The sequence below is a fragment of the Pholcus phalangioides genome, unplaced genomic scaffold (genome assembly GCF_987345545.1).
Source record: "Pholcus phalangioides strain wild (caught in Gottingen) unplaced genomic scaffold, Ppha-v1.0 ptg000001l_1, whole genome shotgun sequence".
Lineage (NCBI taxonomy): Eukaryota > Metazoa > Arthropoda > Arachnida > Araneae > Pholcidae > Pholcus > Pholcus phalangioides.
Window position 1 is genome coordinate 26,669,097 of NW_028301594.1, and position 19,832 is coordinate 26,688,928.

General features: G+C 38.9%; 1 protein-coding gene across 2 annotated transcripts in view; it reads left to right on the plus strand.

The window, feature by feature from the left end:
* The window catches only part of LOC149090226 (extracellular serine/threonine protein CG31145-like), a 95,241-nt gene that overhangs the window by 67,680 nt on the left and 7,729 nt on the right, over positions 1-19,832 (plus strand). For both annotated transcript variants that reach the window (XM_089233020.1, XM_089233010.1), the window contains 6 exons: positions 10,414-10,538; positions 10,925-11,003; positions 15,571-15,663; positions 15,955-16,067; positions 17,098-17,388; positions 17,498-17,585. In XM_089233020.1, coding sequence (XP_089089146.1) covers positions 10,414-10,538; positions 10,925-11,003; positions 15,571-15,663; positions 15,955-16,067; positions 17,098-17,388; positions 17,498-17,585 — 789 coding nt within the window. The remainder of the gene's footprint in view (positions 1-10,413; positions 10,539-10,924; positions 11,004-15,570; positions 15,664-15,954; positions 16,068-17,097; positions 17,389-17,497; positions 17,586-19,832) is intronic.

Genomic DNA, 19,832 nt, shown 5'->3' on the forward strand with positions numbered 1-19,832 from the left:
CTTTGGCGGGGCCCCCGGATAGGATTACTCACAGGCCTCTATAACTGCCAAAATATATTTGTTATAAACGAAAAATCCAATCTCTGTTTGGAAATATATGTGGCTATAAAAGCCCAGGTTTTAGCCCCATGTAGATTTGGATGTAGTAAGTTTTAATTCAAACCTAACTATATCCAGGTCCACAGCTGCATGGGGGGCCACAGGAGCTGGTGCTTTAACCTGTGTACCATGCCATTTTAAGGGTCCGCCAAAATGCGTTGGTTGCCTCGGCTGATCAATTATTTAGTTGTGACCCTGACTACAGAAAACGCCATACGGTCGTGTGGGGCACCGCTCTTAAGCCCCGTTTACATGTACAATATTGAGGTAGCATTGGGAGTTCTAGCACCCACTTTTTTGGTGACTTTTTTCCCTCGTAAAGGGGAAAGAAATGGGGAGGAGCAGTGCCGTCTTAACGCATGGGCCCACGCGGGGGCCTCACAAAAATGAGATCCGGTTGAAATTTTCTAGGATTTACCAGGTAGGGCCTCCAAAAAACTACTTGGCCCGGGGGCCCATAATACTCTTAAGACGGCCCTGGGGAGGAGGAATTGCTCCTTTGTTGGAGATACTTGGGGAGTGTAACCTGTTTTCCTATAATCCTTTGCGATGAGAATTGAACCGGCCGACCCACGTGACTTCTGCCGACATCTGAAAAGTGGGGTCAAAGTACTTTTTTTCTTTCACACCGAGCATAACTCGGGTCTATCACCATCTATGGGCGATTTCTACCTAGTGAGTTGTGCCGGAAGTGAACTGTGCGTGTACCTAACAGTACCACACATGTAGTGTTGTTTGATTTTTCAGTGCTGCCATCTATATTGCAGAAGGGTTAAAGTACTGGTCTGTATAAACTGGTTTTTGGTGGAAATCCTTGACGTGGTTTTAAACACCCGCCCGCTTCTTCCATTTCCCTTGTAAACGGGACTTTACGGTGAAGATCCAGGTTCGAAACCCGTTGGGGCGACACGGTGGTCGTCTGAAGTTTGTTTTCTGCAGTTTCTCAACTTCGAGAAAACATGCACAACGAGCGTAACTCTGGCAACACGCATTCACATACACACACACGTTCCGGCAGACACCGATTCGATAGAAATTCTGCAGAGAAATGTGTTCGAGGCGCGTGTACGGTTAAGTTTTTATTTCTGTTCCTAAAGAGTTTATAATTTCTTTTCTAAAGAAATGTTGAAAAATATTAATTTTTGGTATCAAGAAATGCTAAAAAATAGCTACAGGGTGATTATAAATAATCTGACACTACTCATAGACGCATGTATCGCCTATTCTGATGAAAGTATTTATTGAAATGTTTGGGTACACTGACCACATGGGAGAGAGAGAAAGATTCAATAGCAAACTTGTTAAATTTTTGGCCACCAGGTGAAACAGCGACGTTTTATTTATCGCAGTTATCTTTTTTCTCATTGTCCAAATAATATGTAGGCCTATAACTAGTTTCAGTGAAATACGTCCACCACAACGGGTGCTACACAAAGCGTATTAATAATTAACTTTAGCGTCTTTAATACGCTTTGGTGCTACATGCGTCGGAATAGTGTCAGTATAATTCAACTGGCAACAAAAGCGCCACTTCTTCATCTGGTGGTCAAAATATTAACTATTTTTTATGGAATCTTTCTTTTTCCCATGTGATGTATATACCACTACTAAACCAGACATGCACCTCGTCCATATTCCTCTGCGGAACTTCTAACGAATTGGTGCATGTTGGAATGTGGGTTTATGTATAGTGAACCTTCGGTGAAGTTTGAAGTGCTGCCATCTGCAATCAATTTTTTTAAACTGAGTTTTTTTCTCGACTCACAGCGAGTGAAGTGTAGTGAATTATTATGACGTTGTAGGCCTGTTGCTCTCTGCGGCGAGACTTTTTAGGGAGATCGGCTCGCATTTGCGTCTCGAAGTTGGGAACCGCAGAAAACACCCAACTTCAGCCAATCACCACTGTGGCAACCTTGGGGTTTGAACCCGGATCCTCGCGATGTGAGTCCGTCACTGTGACCACTCGACCACCACAGCGGCTGTGATGTATATATCACGTTTCATAAAAATACTTCCATCAGAATGGAAGCCACGTATGCCACATACGTCTGAGGAGTATGAGTTTATTTATAATCACCCTGTATATAACTGCAATTACAATGAAAACAAGGCGAGTTCAGATTAGTTTCGTTGAAAAAAGAACAGGACAACTTTATCAAAAACTCAGGAAGGCAGAAAATTGCGAAAAATATGGTTCTTTTTGAAAACTTGAAAAAGATTCCGAAAAAAAAAAGAAGAAAAGAAAAAATTACGTATCAAGCAATTATGTGATTCATTTTATGGGATTTCTCTCTGTCTGTGCGTCAAAATAGACAAATGATTTTTGAATGTATAATTAATGGCGTTTCTAGCGGTAGGTAAAGCGCCAATGTCAAGCGCAAGGCTACGTACACACACTTCAAAAATGACACGCTTTGCTGACCATCAGGGCCAAATCTTTTATTCGTAATAAATTCAAATACGGCTTGGCAGCGGAATCTAACTGCTGAAGTACCGCGACGAAAGATCACGGAATAATGCCCTAGGAGGTGAATTCTAAGGGTGGACTCAAAAATGCTAATCAGGCAAATGTTTCGCTTTTAATACAGTGTCTCCGCAAATAGAAGCGGCATCAGAGATATGGTGGTCGAGTATCTAAATGTTTTTTTTATATTTCCTTGCTGCCTGCTTTCCTGTGAAAGGAAAATGTCAGAGCCAGAATCGTGGACCCCCGAAAAGGACCGTAGCGTGCCTTCTCTGGGGCCCCTCTGTCTTTAATTTTCCTGGAGGGTCCCTCTTTAAAGGGTTATTATTATGAAGTGTACATTTATATACAGTGTACATATGTGTACATATTATTATTAAGTGTACATTTTTTGTTGGCCCCCCCCCCCCCATTCGGCTCGGGCAGTGCCCCGGTTGCTCCAATCTAGTTACGGGCCTGCCCCTTCAACTCTAATGCAATTGATTTTATTTATTTATACTGGCCCTGTAGGCCTATACAAGAGAATGCAGTTGAATGAGACATTGTTTGATATTGTACAAAAAAAGTAGTGATAGTGGGGGGGGAGGGTGTCGACAATAGAGTTGGGGAGTTTGTTTCATTCACCAATGGTATGAGGAAAGAAACTGTATTTAAAGCAGTTAGTAGAAGCAATTGAATAGATAAAACATAGGTTTTATTCTAATAAGGAAATGGTCGAGTCTTTTGGGGACTCGGTTTGATTAGAATACCAGAAGTATCAAAGTGGATGACCATGGAAAATCTTATAAAACAGGGTTAATCGAGAAATAAAACGAAGAGTAGAGAGAAAGGAGGAGTTTTTAAGTTCGGACACAGAAACAAAAGGTGACCAGCAGTCGTGGATAAAGCGGATGGATTTATTTATTTATGTATTTTGGGATTGATTCGAGTTTGTCTACCTTATTGGAGGTGTAGGGGTTCCAGATTTCAGCGGCGTAGGAAAGTACGGGCGGAGAGGTATAAGTTATATTTTTTTATTTGCCGTGGAAGGTCGTGAGTTGCTCCTTATGCAATAGACGCACCTTTTTACCGTGCCTGGGTTAGCGTTAACTCAAGGTCAGCCCTTGAGTTAACGCTACCCTGGATATAAGATTGCGTGTAACAACGAGGAAGCGTTTGTGTTTTTTATTTCTGTTTATATATACGGGACACTCGTATCTGGACATTTTGAAAAATGCATTCTTGTCGCAGTTGGAGACCAACGGAGGAGACTTTCGTTTTCCCATGGCGATATTCGTCAATTCTTGTATGACAGATCAGCATTTCATGCTCCAAGGACTCCGTGGAAGTTATACCCAGGGCCAGAACTAGATTCTTCAGGCAACACAAACACGCCTTTTGGTACACCCCCTTGTAATGTTGAAGGAGAAGTGTAAAAAGGTTAAAATTTGAGATATTAATAAGAGAGTTTTTGTATCTTCCTAGAATTGTGTCATAAGGGGGCTTGCTCACTTTCCCTCCAGGGAGTCTCGTGACAAAATTCTCTACCATGCGAGACATCTTGTTGGTGTCCCTCTGGCGTATAAGCCGCATCAGTGAAATTTCAAAGAAAATTTGCAAATTTGTTTATGCCATGCACATGCGTTTGCGTATGTCTTAGCAATGCTTATAGGAGACATGCGTATTTTTAGATTGGCGAAGGAGGTTTATGAGACCCAACTAAGTCCAACTATAACTTTTAAAATCGGAGTAGCTGGTACTCGCAGTTTGGTAAATGGCCGCGGAGAATCTCTTTCCCCGGAGGGGGGGGGGGATAATACTGTTTTGATAACATTGCACCAATGTTTCTTTTCATCGTATTCGATAGGAATATGCTGCATTGTATGAAAGAGGAACTTGATTACAGAGCTGATATTTATAGAATTATGGAAAGGATATACATGTATATATATTGAGCACCAGTAGTAGGCCTACGCCAACAAATTAGTAATCCTCCATTTCATGTCCATTCTTTCACTGGCATTACTTACCGCACACAAGCTCGGTCTATGACCGTAGAGGCAATTCACTATAGTTTTATCTCCGAAATGACGTAAATATGATGCTACCATCAAGTCAATTTATAGTGTGAAAAAAAATGGGATTCGTCAACAACCAACAATTTCATCATGTGGGGAGGGGGAAGGGGGCTATAACTATTGAAGGTGAAGACTCCAACCAATACGTTCATCTCGGATAAGGATCTCAAAACTAATACTATCAAATTACAAAAAACAAAAACAAAAAAACATCATTATTTTGATATCATTGCTACGTTATGAAATAATCACCCAAAAAACAATAAAAAAATATCATCCTTAAATTCGGAACGAAATGACAACAACAAGCATTGTTGTGAATATCTCCATCATACACTAAATATGTACTATATATAAAAATACTTATCTTTCCAGAAATTTCCTTTTGTAACGTTATATACAGTATTACAAAGAAAACATTTTCCTCAAGAAAGAGAAAATCGACACAAAAACCCAATGAGGCTTCACACGAGAAAAAAAAAAAAAACACCCCACCCTTCATCTTTTATAAATCGAACAAAGCATAATAATGGAGAGAAAAGGAAAATGTAAGTCCGATCACACAACAATAAATGATCATCACAACAATTTTTGTGCCTCCAACGTGGAAATCGAGAACACTACCATGTTCAGACATTTCGAAAAGAAACTTTTTTTGCTCCAGATATTCGCGATTAATAACCGTCTTATACATCAATATAATGTTATATTGTGAGCTGAGAATTCTTATATTGCCATACATCACGCGGTCATTTTCCATCAAAATTCACTGAGGTAAAAGGCCTGAAAAGTAAAAAGATGGATGGATAAGTTTCTCTCTCTCTCTCACCGCGCGAAAACTTTTGTTTCTTTTGTAATTGTTTTCTCTCTCCATGGACCACTCGCCATGTTATTTATTTTTTTACACTGGAAGTTATTTGGGCCGCCCGATATGATTCTTTTCACCCTCTAAGTGTTCGTGTTGTTCTTCCTGGAGATTCGTTGGTCCAATAAAGAAAAAAGGGCGTTGAGACTATTCAGTGAACTAATAAAATAAATGAGATTTTATCGATCCGGGGGGAAAACCTTTGGAAATCCTTCTATTGATGTTCCATAGTTATGTGAAATTAGTACCTCGTGCTTTTTGGCATATATTCCTTATATTTTCAAAACATAATGTTGGAGATTTAAGTCAATTCAGAGTTCCTACGTTTTTATTTGCAAAAATACAGTCTTCAAAAAAATTTACCATGAAAGTCATAATATAACAAAAGCCGGTATCCGGATCGTGTGGCATCATACTGGACTTTCATCGAGAGGATAAAGTTTCGAACCCCGTTAGCGGCACAGTGGTGTTCGGCTAAAGTTGGTTTTCTGAATTTTTCGAAGCGCGAATGCTAGCCACTCTCTCCCATTTGAAAAAGTCTCTCCGCAAAGAGCAGGCAGATCTTCAACATTATAATTAGTAATTATTAATTTCATAAAACTTGAAAATTCAAGCATTTACCACCTTCACTTTAAAATATGGGAGGAAGATGGCAGCGCCAGCGAGAACACGAAACAAGCGCAACTCTGACAACATATATATGTTAGGGCTATGCAAGGCCGTAGCGAGGAGAAGGGGGACTCGGGGGGTCTGGTCTCCCCTCCCTCGAAATGTGAGAAAATGGCCGAAAAAAAGGGAAAAAGATTGCCAAATCTATTGTTCTATTACTTTGCTTCCCCTCCCCGAACGAAATTTCTGGCTACGGGCCTGGGGCTATGCATATAAATACACTCACACATCACGTTCCGACATGTACCGATTTGTTGGAAATTCCTCAGAGGAATGTGTACAAGGTGTGTGTTCAGTTAAGTAGTAGTATCATCGAGAAGAGTAGTATAGTCATATTACAGCATTCAAATATCAACTAATTGCGGTGAAACCTGAATGAGTTGGACGCCCACTATTCCATTAAAATCTGTTCAAGTGAGAGAGATAGAGGTACAATATAGCAAGTTATAGAAGTACAGTATAGTGTGTATGTGTGAGCATTCTGTGTTATAAGATTACCGCTTGTTGCATTCAAGACCGTCTAATGGAGGATCCAGAATACAGAATTGTCCAAGTTGACGAGTTTCTACTGTAAATACCATTTCAACTGTTCAGGACTGGTTCTGAAAACTATCAAGGATTTTCTAATAAATATTTGTTTATAGAATACGAGACTAAAATAATTATTACGTGAAAGTTGAATTTCATGTCTTGAAAGGGTACGGCACCAACGTTGAGTAATTTCTTCATTCGATACATTTTTTTTTCCAACTGAGGCGCTTACACCCATATGGTTGATAGATCAAGAAACACTATGCTTCGTGGTGTGCATTGGAATTCGTTCAATTCCGTAAATTTCAGTAAAATTTTGAAACTTTTTTTGGAATTATTCTGAACTGAACGTGATGATTGAATGACCATAGAAATGAACAAAAATTCCGTGAAAAAAATTGACCGTGTTTTCCACCTGGTTCCAAAATCCTTCAATGAATTTTCGTTTGACTTTCTTCTTCAAAACGGCGCCCCTGAAAAAAACGGCTACCGAAACATTTTTCAATTATAAATTTTTATTATTCGTTAATGCTATGGTATGTCGTTGCTAATTATTATTTTTTTAATATCTATATCACTATTTCAAATTCATTTGTTGCATTGGCAGTTCAAACTCGATTGAAAGATAAAAGCCGAGCTGAATCAGGAAGAAAGGGTGCAGCCACAATGGGTTGCGAAATACTAGAGGGGGGAGGGATCGAAATACATACACTACTTATTTCATTCTGCATTAAGTTGGCTTCAAAAGCTCAAGCTTGAAATTCTATCAATTTATATATATATCTCATACCTACTATTAAAAATATTATTCTTAAAAAGAGCAGAAGAGTCTTAAAGTATTAGTCTTAAAAAATAGCCTCAAAACTATTAGTCTTGGTCTCGTTAAAAAAAAAAAAAACGTATATTCAAACCAGGTTCTATAGATTAGGTCTTCCCAAGGCCAGGGTTTATGACGGTCCGCTAGCGAAGACTAGAATACTCTAGCACAGCGGTTCTCAACCGGTGCTCCGCGGAGCCCTTGGGGCTCCTTGTGCACTTCCCGGGGGCTCCGCGGCCACTCGAGAACAATAAAATAAATGAATAAATTTGATAAACATACAAAAAAAGAGTCCTAAAGGGTGTACCGCCATATAAATAATATACTAAAAAGGGCTCCTCAAGTTAAACAGGGCTCCGCCATAGAAATTATACCTAAAAAGGGCTCCGCGTGTCAGAAAAGGTTGAGAACCGCTGGTCTAGCCTATTAAGACTATTAATAGGCCTCATGCGATGATTTTCTAAAAAAGAAGATTCCAGAGCAAAAAATTAAAAAAAATAATAAGAGGTCGATTCTTCCAAGTTTTAGAATAGTCTTGTCATCTTTTCCCTTGTGGGAGCAATGCGTACAGATATTGTAGAGAGCAGAGCAAAATAAAAGTTTTTCGCGCATAGAAGCATAATGCTTAAAGCCCAGACCTACATGCAAATATAATAGACTATCAAGAGGTTTAAACTCGAGTCAAAAAAAAAAAAAAAACATGAGCAAAACGAGTCTCATGGATGTGAATTCACGCTATCCTTGAAAAGAAAACTTTTTTTTTTTTTATCGCATACATTGATTGCACATAACGATGCAGAACATTGCACATTACGAACCAAAAAAGAATAAACCTTCGATATCAAAACATGGTAATTTCTTATTCGATGACTGGCATTGATGTTTATCTCTGTCTATGAGAAAATCACACGCACTCAAATGATAACCAATGTCATAGAAAGATGTCGATTGTCGTTGTTTCTTTCTCTTTTTTTGGGGGGGGGGGGGATCGATTCAACGACTACACAAAGGCTGTCGAGAAAATGCTCGAATTATGTTGTTTAATCAAGCGATTACGTGACGGAATTTTTTTTTTCGCCCAAAGAACTATCAAAAAAACCATGTTCGATGAGATGTTTTTTTTAACATTACAGACGGTGTCCATCATCATCATAAAACTCTTTTCGTGTAATAATATAACAACCGAATAGTATTTCAATGAATCGTCACCAGCCATCCATAACGATGAAATCATGTAACTTCAGAACTTCACAGGAAAAAAATGACTTTTTTCTTCCTTATTATAAAAGAGCCCTCCATTGGCCTACATGCTTTAGACTTTCCGTAAGGAGACCTTCAGGCTAAAAAAGCGGGCCTATTTACCGATATTCCCGCCTAAAATAAGCCGATTTCGATTTTTTACGCTTTTCTACATAAGAAGCGATTCTTCGAGATTATTTGATAGATTTAAAGGCTATCGAGGAGATAAAACTGCATCAGTGATGCATATTTTATGCGATCATATTTTTTTTTCAACTGTATTATTCAATTTTTTAAGGGATTTATAAGCATTATTACAAAACGGTGACATATAAAGAGAAACTATCGCTTCTTAAATACTCTAGATGTAGTTAAAAAAAAAAACTTCGTATTGACTCTCGTAAAAAACCATTTTAGCTCTTACGTTCTCAATACGGCCCATATTACGCATTCACAGTAATTTGAGAATCATTTTCTGAGGTTATCGGGGACTTATTGGTTATTTTTGAGCTTTGGGGACCAGATAGAAATGAGAATATTTGTGATGCGTGCTTATAATCTATATCAGAGTGTTTTCCAATCCTTTTCATTTTCTCCAGCACCTTGTTTCGAGCGCCCTAAATTTTCTTGTCACAAAGTGGTTAAGAATCACGACCCTTTTTTGTACTATATCCAATATAGTTTTATCTCTGACAGATTCCTTAGCATTCTGAGAGGGGGGGGGGGTGTGCAGAGATGGATTTATGGTCCTGCCGCTTGCAGATTTTTCAAAATTTGCCTCCCTTCTCTCGTTCTAATTTGATATTCTTGACCACCAATTATAATAGTGTAATTTGTTTCTCAGCTCTTTGGTACTTCTGCATTGCGCTGGGACCGCAGCGTTGCATTCACAGCGAATAATTCTGCTCTGCCCACATTGTGACAACAGTTTGGTGGGGGAGTGGTGTTTATAAAACATAATATGCATTCAATTATAATTTATAAAATGTGTTGAGAGAGAGATTGAGATTGTTCTATTAAAACTAAACTTCATATGAACAATTGTTCATCGAAAAGTTGAGCCTACTTACATAGAATATCCACAACAGCTAAAAATATCAATTAATTTCGCACCAAAGGTCATAACGAGAAACGGTTTTTCAACACGTAAATACATAATTCAATACGATAAATAGAACAGCAACAACATTCGTACAATATGGGGTACAATAGACTATCGGGACGTATAATAGAAATGTATGTATACATATATTAATATTTAATGACCTAGACATATGTCACACATCATCATTACTTATGATTCCAGTCCAATGTCAGCAGCTGCAGCAGTAAATAAGTCGTTAAGGGTCTGTACATTCAAGAAATAAAGGAGCGTATAGCTAAAAGTGAGTACGAGTGTGTGTCCAGCTGGTGGTTTGTTTAAGAGACGAGAGATGTGGTATTCAATCGACTCTTGATGCTGTACACTCTGAAAAGCGAACAGGATATTGTACATACAATACGAGAGGAATTGACGTTGATGCAATTAGAAACGTTTTCTGAAGAGACGAAACTATAATGACATCAACGTATCATTTCCAACATTGAAAAATTTCTCAATGCCAAAGAAATAACTAATTTTGATTTCCCTAATTATACTGACAGAAATATTGTAATTTTTTTTTTTTTCCAGCCCACCTCTGTTCAACTGGCAACTGTTCCAGCTGAATATTCGTAAAATGGACATGTACAGAGAGGATGACCCGGTGATTGATGGCCTCTTAAATGACATCGCGACGCAGAAAATCGTATCGTGCGGTGAGTATGAACCCCTACACCCTCCCTCAATCATTACATACTAATGCTTAAAAATTATAAATTTCTCTCGATGAAATATGATTGATAATAATCAATTCACAAAAAAGAAGTCTTTCGACTGGAACAGGGTTATAAACGTCCCGTATTTCAAAGAAATATCCCAGTATCCTGAAAAGTACTTTCTTGTCAAAAAATTTCCACGTAAAGAAAATTTCTAAATCAAAAAATGTGTTCTGGGCATGGAAAAAAAATGTATTGTAAGTAAAGAGTGTTGTCAGAACGCTTTTGGAACCATTGTCAAATCAATCGCACAATCATCTGTTCACCAAATGACTGTTTATATATATTTTTTCTTTAATATGATGCTTTGTTTTCATTCTTTACAGAGCAGTATCCAGGAGGCACGCAGATCAAACTCGCCTTCACTTTACAAAATGGCGGCCGGGCCCTCTTCAAACCAATGAGGTGAATATATCAACATCAATCACTTTCAAATTTAAAACAAAAAAAAATCACGCAAATGATCAGTTTATTCTGATTTTCATTTTCCTCATTCACATTTTAGGCTACTCCGGACAGTTTCGAGCGAATTAGATCTCTATTCCCTGATGTCTTTCAATCCCGGTTATGATTGAAAAGTCTCATAAGAAAACAATCTTTCATGGTGAATGAAATCAATCATGACGAAAAAATATTAGAGGCTCTTAAAGTGCCTATACACTCTGAGCAGTGTGCAGCCGCCTTTAAACTGCAGTCTTATGATGGCTGAGACAACGACAGATATTTCACCTTAGGGAGATTAATTAGTGTCAGAAATCTGTAAGTCAATCGCAGGGGGCTTCGAATATGGGCCGTACAAATCCACTGACAGCCAGAAGCTCTTGTGCTACGGGTCACGACCTAAACTTGATTCGCAAGTGCTTCAGAGTTAGGTTGAACAAATCCACTAACAGCCAGAGACTCGTGAGCTTTCTTTCTTTCACAACGAGCGCAACTCCGGCCATGAGCAATTTTCTACCGAAATGAGTTGAGCCGGAAATGTGCATGCATACCTAACAGTCTGAGTGCGTATCTTGTGTTGTATGTGATTTTTAGCACTGCCATCTACATTTCAAATTTTAAGTGAAGTGTAGTGACTTAATATTTGTACCGTTGCGGCCTGTTGTCTCGTTGGTTAGCCTTTTTTGACGAGCAGATCAGATCGCGTTCGCACCTTGAAGTTGGAAACCACAAAAAACCAACTTCGGCCGACCACCGCTGTGGCGCTGGGGGGGGGGGTTCAAGCACTGGTCTTCGCGATGCAAATCCGTCACTATGATCACTCGACAAGGCACGTTTGGTCCACGGGCTCTTGAGCTGTGGGTAATGACCCAAACTTGATTCGCTGGGGCTTCCGAGAAGGGTCGTACTAACACACTCATAGCCAAGTGTTTTTGAGCTATGGGTCGCGGCTCGAAATTCATTCGCATTGGGCTTTCTTCCAGGATGTATCTTACAAATCCACTTACAGTCCTGTTATAAATACACTTTTTCCGTCGGTGTTTTCACTAATTTCGAAAAAACTAACAGTCCCATGAGTTGTGAAGCTGATCTTGTTATTGATCTTGGGTCGCTGCTGAAAAAGGGGGTTGAGAACCCCTTCATCAAGTCTTTCAATCTCGATTATGATTGAAAAGTACCATAAGGAAAACCAATCTTCCACGGTCAGTCATCACGAAAAAAAACATTAGAGTTCCCTTAAACTACATTTTTTAAGATGGATTCCGTCCTTGAAGATAACGACAGACAACTCATCTCTAAGTGAAAGTTAATTAGAGTCAGAGAAAATCTGTCAGTGATGTGAATCAGTGGTGTTTTCATTCATTTTCCTTCACCTTGGGCGCAGAGATTTGTGATTTTACAAAATAAAAATAAAAAAGGGCGGTAAAAAAAGGGGTTCCACCTATCATTTAATGGTATGCATTTATGCCAAATTTTTTGTACAGTATTTACGGGTGTATGCGCTCGTGTATGAGGGTTGTGTTTTCTGATCGCTTCAATACATATTTATGGAATTGACATTCCACGGGCCTATTATGCATTTTACGGCCAGTTGGCTGTAATCACCGGAGCGTGGTTTAAAACTTTCGTTTACGGCGTGAAACGCATGAAGATGTTCTCCGCAGAGTCTGGCCCGAAGGAATATGTATAATATGATTTTTTTTAAGAGGATATAAATCCCTTTCTTTATCTTTTATATATGTATATGTGGGTTTATAAATCCTCTCCACAAGGGATCACAAGATTTACGCCTCAAACGACATTAAAAGATGAATGAGAATGAGATGAGAAAAGACAAAAAAAATGGGTTTTTTTCCATTAATGTGCTCCTTTCTCCTTGTGTTTGTTCTGCTTTTCATTGGAAAGTAATTTTGATAGTGAAATCTGTACATTTCCCCTCCCCCCATACTGGTAATCTTTACGCCAAGGGTGATGAACGTTTCGGGGGAATGCGAGCCACTTTATTGGTTTGAAAACATGTCGCGGACTACTTGATTTATCTGGGATTAACCTCGAGCGCCTCAAATGATCTGAAAGTGTGCTGCGGGCCACGACAATCATCTTGAAATGTGCCGCAGGCCGCTTGAGTGACGTATAAATGTGTCGTGGGAAGTTTAAAAGTGTCATGACAGTTCGGCGCGATACAATTCAGCGCCGACGATTCATTGCGACGATAATTCATCGCGTGACAATTCAGCGTAGCGACAATTCAGCGCAGTGATTGTGTGTATTTTGTAAATAACAATTCCCTTCCAACTTTTTCTAGACTTAGGACTGGCATACGTACTTTCGAAATGCTTTTTATGACTTTGAAAATCTTCTCTCTCTTCAGAGTGATTATGAATTTCCAAATATTAGGAGATGATGGATGTGAATAGTGCTACTGAACTAATTATGCCAGCCCTCAATCAGGGCCGCAACTAGATGCTTGGTCACCCGGGGCAAGTGCGCATTTTGGCACCCCCTTGTAATGTTGTGAAGGAGAGGTTTGGGAATAAAATTTGCATCCCCCTCTGTTCCAACGCCCGTGGCACAAGACCCACCTGCACCACCCCCCCTAGTTGCGGCCCTGCCCTCAATGTTATTATTTGTTTTTGCAAAGCCGTCAATAGAGGCGTCGAACTGATTCCATAGTTCTATATAGCAAATTTTGAAAATCTCTCCTACGATTTCTTCATATTTGCCTACTAATCCAGATGCCCTCGAAATAATTTACCAATAACGTGTAAATCTTCTTTATCGTCTCTGTAGTGTAGCCTACTCTTTAGTATCCTTAGTGAAGGCTTCGATATCTCTATGGGATAGGAAGCGGGTGTGTCCGGTCCTTCAATGTTCGATGTCTCACCTACCAAAGCTTTGAATATTCTCTATCTAACAAATATTCAAACTTCTCAACTGTCTCTGGTAGGTATGAATGCTAATGCTGAAAATATTTTCTAATATTCAATGCAAAATCATCGTCTGTCGAATATTTAACTTGCAATCCACAATTTTTATTTATACAACACATTTACTGCGCTGAAATGTCATGGCGCTAAATTGTCTCGTGCTGAATCGTCGGCGCTGAATTGCCGTAGATTCCAATTTATGTTATCTGGAAATGTGCCAACAGCCACTCGGGTGATCTGAAAATGTGTCGCGAGACACTTACTTGAGCCATCTGGAAGTGTGCCGTCGGCCATTTAAGTGAACTGTAAATGTGTTTTGCAAAATTGCTCAAGTGATTTGGAAATATTCTTGGGGTCACTCAACTTATCTGGATGTGCGCATTTGGCAGCACCAGCAAGAACACGGAACAACATGAATACGTTAGGACCACACATAGGCCTACACTCAGAATACACTTTCCGGCGTGTACTAATTAGTTAGAAATCCCACATAAAGGAATATATATATGAGGTGCATGTACGGTTAAATAGTAGTAGTAGTAGCTTAAATGATCTGTAATTGCACCGCAAGCCACTGAAGTAATTTGGAAATGTGTCACGGGCAACTTGTATGATTTTATGATCTTTTGTGAGGCACTTGATTTGTCTGGTTATTTGTCACGGGCCACATCAGATGACTCCGAGGGCCACATTAGTCACGTTCGGGAGATGGGTTGGGCATGTATACTTCCATTGTAAACGATATAAAAAGCTGAAAGAGAATTAAACAGTGCAAAATAACTCTTTTTTTTTCCATCAATGGGCTCCTTTCTTCTCGTGTTGATTATGTTTTTCGTTGAAAAATAATTTTGATAATGGGAAAACCTATATATATATATTAATATACTAACAATCGTTACGCCATTGTAAATAAACATGGCGTTATGCGGATGAGGAAAGAAACAATCGATTCTTATATTCTCTATAGGGGGATTGGGAGCTGTATATATACTGTCCAGGAAATGGCGACTAAACTTTGCGAAGGTGTATCTAAACATACACGCAGGATGTAAGACATACATGCTCAACTCATGGTCCGCGGGCCAAATGTTTCCCTCGGGAATCTGATGTGACTCGTGATATGTATAATATTAGTAACCAAACGACTCAAGAGGCCCAGGAAAGATTAGAAGTTTAAGCTATGGCCGTAGCTGGGAATAAGACTTACGAATGAAAAAAATTTTTTTAATGACATTACAGAGACATAAATGCCGAGATAAGTTATGGTCACGCTCTTCAGCAACGCTCGCTTGAAACATTAACGCATTAATTACAATTACGGACGTCTTTGAAATATTTCTCCTTTCATTCTGACACATTCTACACGGAAATGCAATTTTCGCGACAAACTCCAGCACGGCTTCTTCTCTTTTTCAAGTACATGCTTCGACTCATATGGAGGGCTATAAAACAACATGACTGATCGTGTTTTTCCGTATGACCACTATTCCCTATATACGTGTTTCCACAAAAAATGAAGAAAAGGGATTTCCAAGAAATATCGGTGCTCTTTGAATAAGCCATTCGCTTGATTTATGTGTGTTTCTGCTTATTCTTTATTATAGGTTCTCCAGAGACACCGAGACTTTGCCCAACCATTTCTATTTTAACGACTTCGAGCGCCATCACAGCGAAATAGCGTCATATCATTTAGATAGGTAACGTATTCGTCGCACGTTGCAAACTAATATTCTCGATATTTTTCTTACTATAAGGTAATAATATATACGTAAAATATCTTCTTCAATAAAAACACCAAATACCAATAGTATTGGGCGGTATATAAACGTATGGTTCTCGTTCTTATATTTATGTCAGGGTTGCGAGGAATATGTTGAAGATTTCCGAATAATTTCGGAAATGCATAGCCAATGAACACGCACAGATTTGGACGATGTGTCTCTTACATTCATACCATTATTATTATTTTTTTTTATTTATCATTTCAGGCTTTTAGGATTCAGGAGAGCGCCCCCTGTGGTTGGTCGACTCGTTAACATATCATCAGAAATCCTGCCGTTCGCTGACAAAGAATTTAGAAGAACATTTTACATATCACCAGGTAATGTTTCCTCGTTCGGTCGGAGGAAGCAGGGGCGTAGCCAGAAATTTCGTTCGGGGGGGGGGGCCACTTTCATTTCGGGGGGGGACCAAAGTGACAGAACAATGGATTTGGCCATCTTTTTCCCTTTTTTTCGGTCATTTTCTCACATTTCGGGGGGGGGGGGACCAGACCCCCAAGTCCCCCCCCCCCCCTGGCTACGCCCTTGGGAGGAAGTATTCAGTTGTTTGGGGAGAAACACATAATCTATCAATTTAAAAGATAAAATTCTGAATCGAAGAAAAACTTCAAACGAGGTGGCTGAGAAAAAGATACCCATAACAAAATAGGATGCCATATATTTCTCTAAAATACACCAACCCGATTGAAAATGCAATTATAAGTTATACTATACTACTCCGCCCAATAACGGAGACCAGGAACATGAAAATGCCGACTTTTAAAAGATAGGTGGCACATTTCAGGCTCGTAGCCAGAAATTTCGTTCGGAAGATTATCATTTTCATTTCGTGGGAGGGAGAACTAATGTGATAGAACAGATTTAGACACCTTTTTTTTCCTTTTTCGGTAATTTTCTCACATTTCGGGGGGGGGGGGATCAGACCCTCAAGTCCCCCCCCCCTGCTATGACCTTGGCGTCTTTGAATGCACATTTTGTGATCGTGTGTGAAGAGATGATGATGAGAGGGGTGATTGTTTAACGTTTAAATGTCTGGGGGGGGGGGGAAGCTACTGGTTTAACACAGGTTTTACATATGGGTTCGCTTGAGTAGGGGGGCGATGAGAGAAAAACATTCCTGGAGAAGGGGGCGATGGAACAAAAAGTTTGGTGTATAGCAAAATGCACATGAACTAAATATCGAAAAATACACGTCGTTATAATTGTTACGTTTTACACGTCATTCTAAAAAAATATGCCTGATGGAATTGCAAACCTCAAATTTATATATTTGTAGAGCATTTATTAATTAAAATACCGTAAGGCGTGCTGTTATAAACACGTGAGCATGGTATTATTTTATTTTTACAGCAAAGAACTTGTGTTTTTTCGGGGAATGCAAATACTACTGCGACAGTTCGCATCCGATATGCGGCAACCCCTACATGCTAGAAGGAAGTATGGCAGCATTCCTTCCACCGAAACAGGTGCTCAGGAGGGAGCCCGTGGTCAGCCCCTGGAGGAGGTCCTACACTAGGAACAGGAAAGCTGACTGGGAAACCGACCCTCATTATTGTGATAGCTTGAAGAAGGAGCCGCCCTACAACCAGGGAAGACGACTGTACGACTTGATGGACCTCGCGACCTTCGACTTTCTGATCGGTGAGTGGATTTCAGTTTGAAAAAAAAAAATTGATTCTTATAGCTGATCTCTCTACCCAATCCCATTCATATAATTGAATATTAATTTTTTTTTTTTTTTTGCCACCAGGAAACCAAGACAGACATCATTATGAGAACATGTACGTCTTTGGGCGCAACAACGACAGTTTCTTCATCCATTGGGACAATGGAAGAGGGTAAGAACCAAAAAACAAATTTGATCGTGCTTTGGGCAGTACCCGAACACCCCCCCGTTCCAATAATTCATAAACGTGCCGTGCAATGAGCCCGCCCCCCACACACACACTTGAGTTTCCTACATATGGGACAGATGGAAGCTTTTTAGCCACCCACCCTCAATGTTTTCTTTGTATCGGTGACTGCCAAAGTTGCTTGAAATTCTTGATGATGCTTCGGTGACTGTCTACCTACATACCAGGGCTAACTCCATACTGGTATATTATGGACTAAGGTGGACCATACATCCCGTATTTTATGTAATTTTGGCCATCTCGACTATTTTGAAAATATGGCCCGTTTTTTCACGTATTTTCAACAAAGCCAACTTGAATTTTTGTTCTTTGTTGAAATGAAGGATTAAAATTACCTTCCCAACTCATAAATTATATTATGGTAACTATGGCCATAAATAATGATATTCACCTCATATGGCTTGTCATGTTAAACGTTTCATTTCGTAGAATTCATTTTAACCCACATCAATTTGCAATGCTGCTTCATTTCCCGCCACTGGCGTTTTTTCAGTGATTTCAGCAATAGTTGACAACTTTGCTTACTTTTGGCATTATTTTCGGTAATTATTATTGATGTATTTGGATTCCCAAAATATCCCGTATTTTTCTCGAGGAAATAAGATCAACCTAATATAAACTATATGATCCGTATTTAGGGTTACCAGACGTCCTCCTTTTTGATGTCATTCAGGGGTCAGCACGGATCATGGCCTCAAAATTAGTGAAAATAGTGACCAAAATGTTTGAAAAAGTGACCAAATAGTGACCGAAATGTTTAATAGTGACCAAAATATTTTTAGAGAGAGAGACCAAATGGACAATGAATTTTTATTACCAAATTGAATGAATTGAAATTGAATTTAGTTTTAACTTTGCATTTCAATAGAACTCATTGAAATTGCTTTTTTTACATAATAGCGTGAAATAATTAAATCAAACTCAAACGCATTCTGCTAACCAGAAAAGTTTTGAATAACTTATCAAATTTATCAACAACTATGTGTGAGAGAATAACTACATTACATCCTTTTTAAGTAACAGCAGCAATGCCTTCCCCCATGTTGCTTTCCACAACCCATCTTAAAATCAATTTAAGCAGGAAAAACTTCAAAGCGGGAAAAATTTTTCCCTTTCAAAGAAGGGAAAAAAATGAAATAACACAAAATTTGATGAGAGAATTTGTCCCATCTACATTCCAGTGGATTTTTCATTCATATTATGCTATGAATGACAGTATACAAAATGTACTCAAACGTTTTTTAACTAGTACAAATTTGATTTACATACCTAGGTTTGTATAATATGTTCCAACAAATTTTAAGAAATTTACTTAATGATTAAAAACCATAAAATTAAATTTTTAACATTTTAAATTATTAAATTAAAAAATTACTTAAATTACTGAATTATAAATTATTTAAATTATTAAATTGAATAAAATATTTAAATTATTAAATTGAATAAAGTATTCAAATTATTAAATTAACTAAATTATTTTAATTATTATATGTTGAGGGAGGGGCAATCCACCCTCCCCCCAGCGTCAATGGCAGAGCCTACTGATGTATACATAGAAGCAACGTAAGATCTTCGGGTCCCCCCCCCCCCGAAAGGGGGAGGTCCAGGGCATCTCCGGCAAAACCAATATTTATTGATACGTCAAAGATATATATGATGTATATCAATTGTCATCGTGCCACACCCCTAAGACCTCAAAGTATCTCCACCTATGGCTGGACTGAGAAAAGTGGGCGAGTACTATTTTACAGGCGGGGCACCAAAATAATAGTCCTTGGGTGAGGGAGAAAATAAACCAGTTTTGAAATTGTTTGCTTTTCGAGAGAAAAATTTGTAAAAGTATATATTTTCCCCTTTTTTACACACAACATACACCCGTGCAAAAAAAACACACATTTACTCCTTTACCCAGAAACACAGGGGTGGGAAGTGACAAAGTCCATTTCGGAGCAGCTTTGAAGCAGCAAAATTCAGGATTCGGAGCAGCAAATTCAGGATTCGGAGCAGCAAATTCAGGATTTGGAACAGCAAAATATAGGATTCGGATCAGTTTTGGAGCAGCAAAATATAGGATTTGGAGCAGATATTTATTGGAGCAGAGAAATTAACGAGAATATTTTCGTTAACCCTCATCCCTTTTCAAAATAAAACTGCACTGTCTTTTGTTATCAA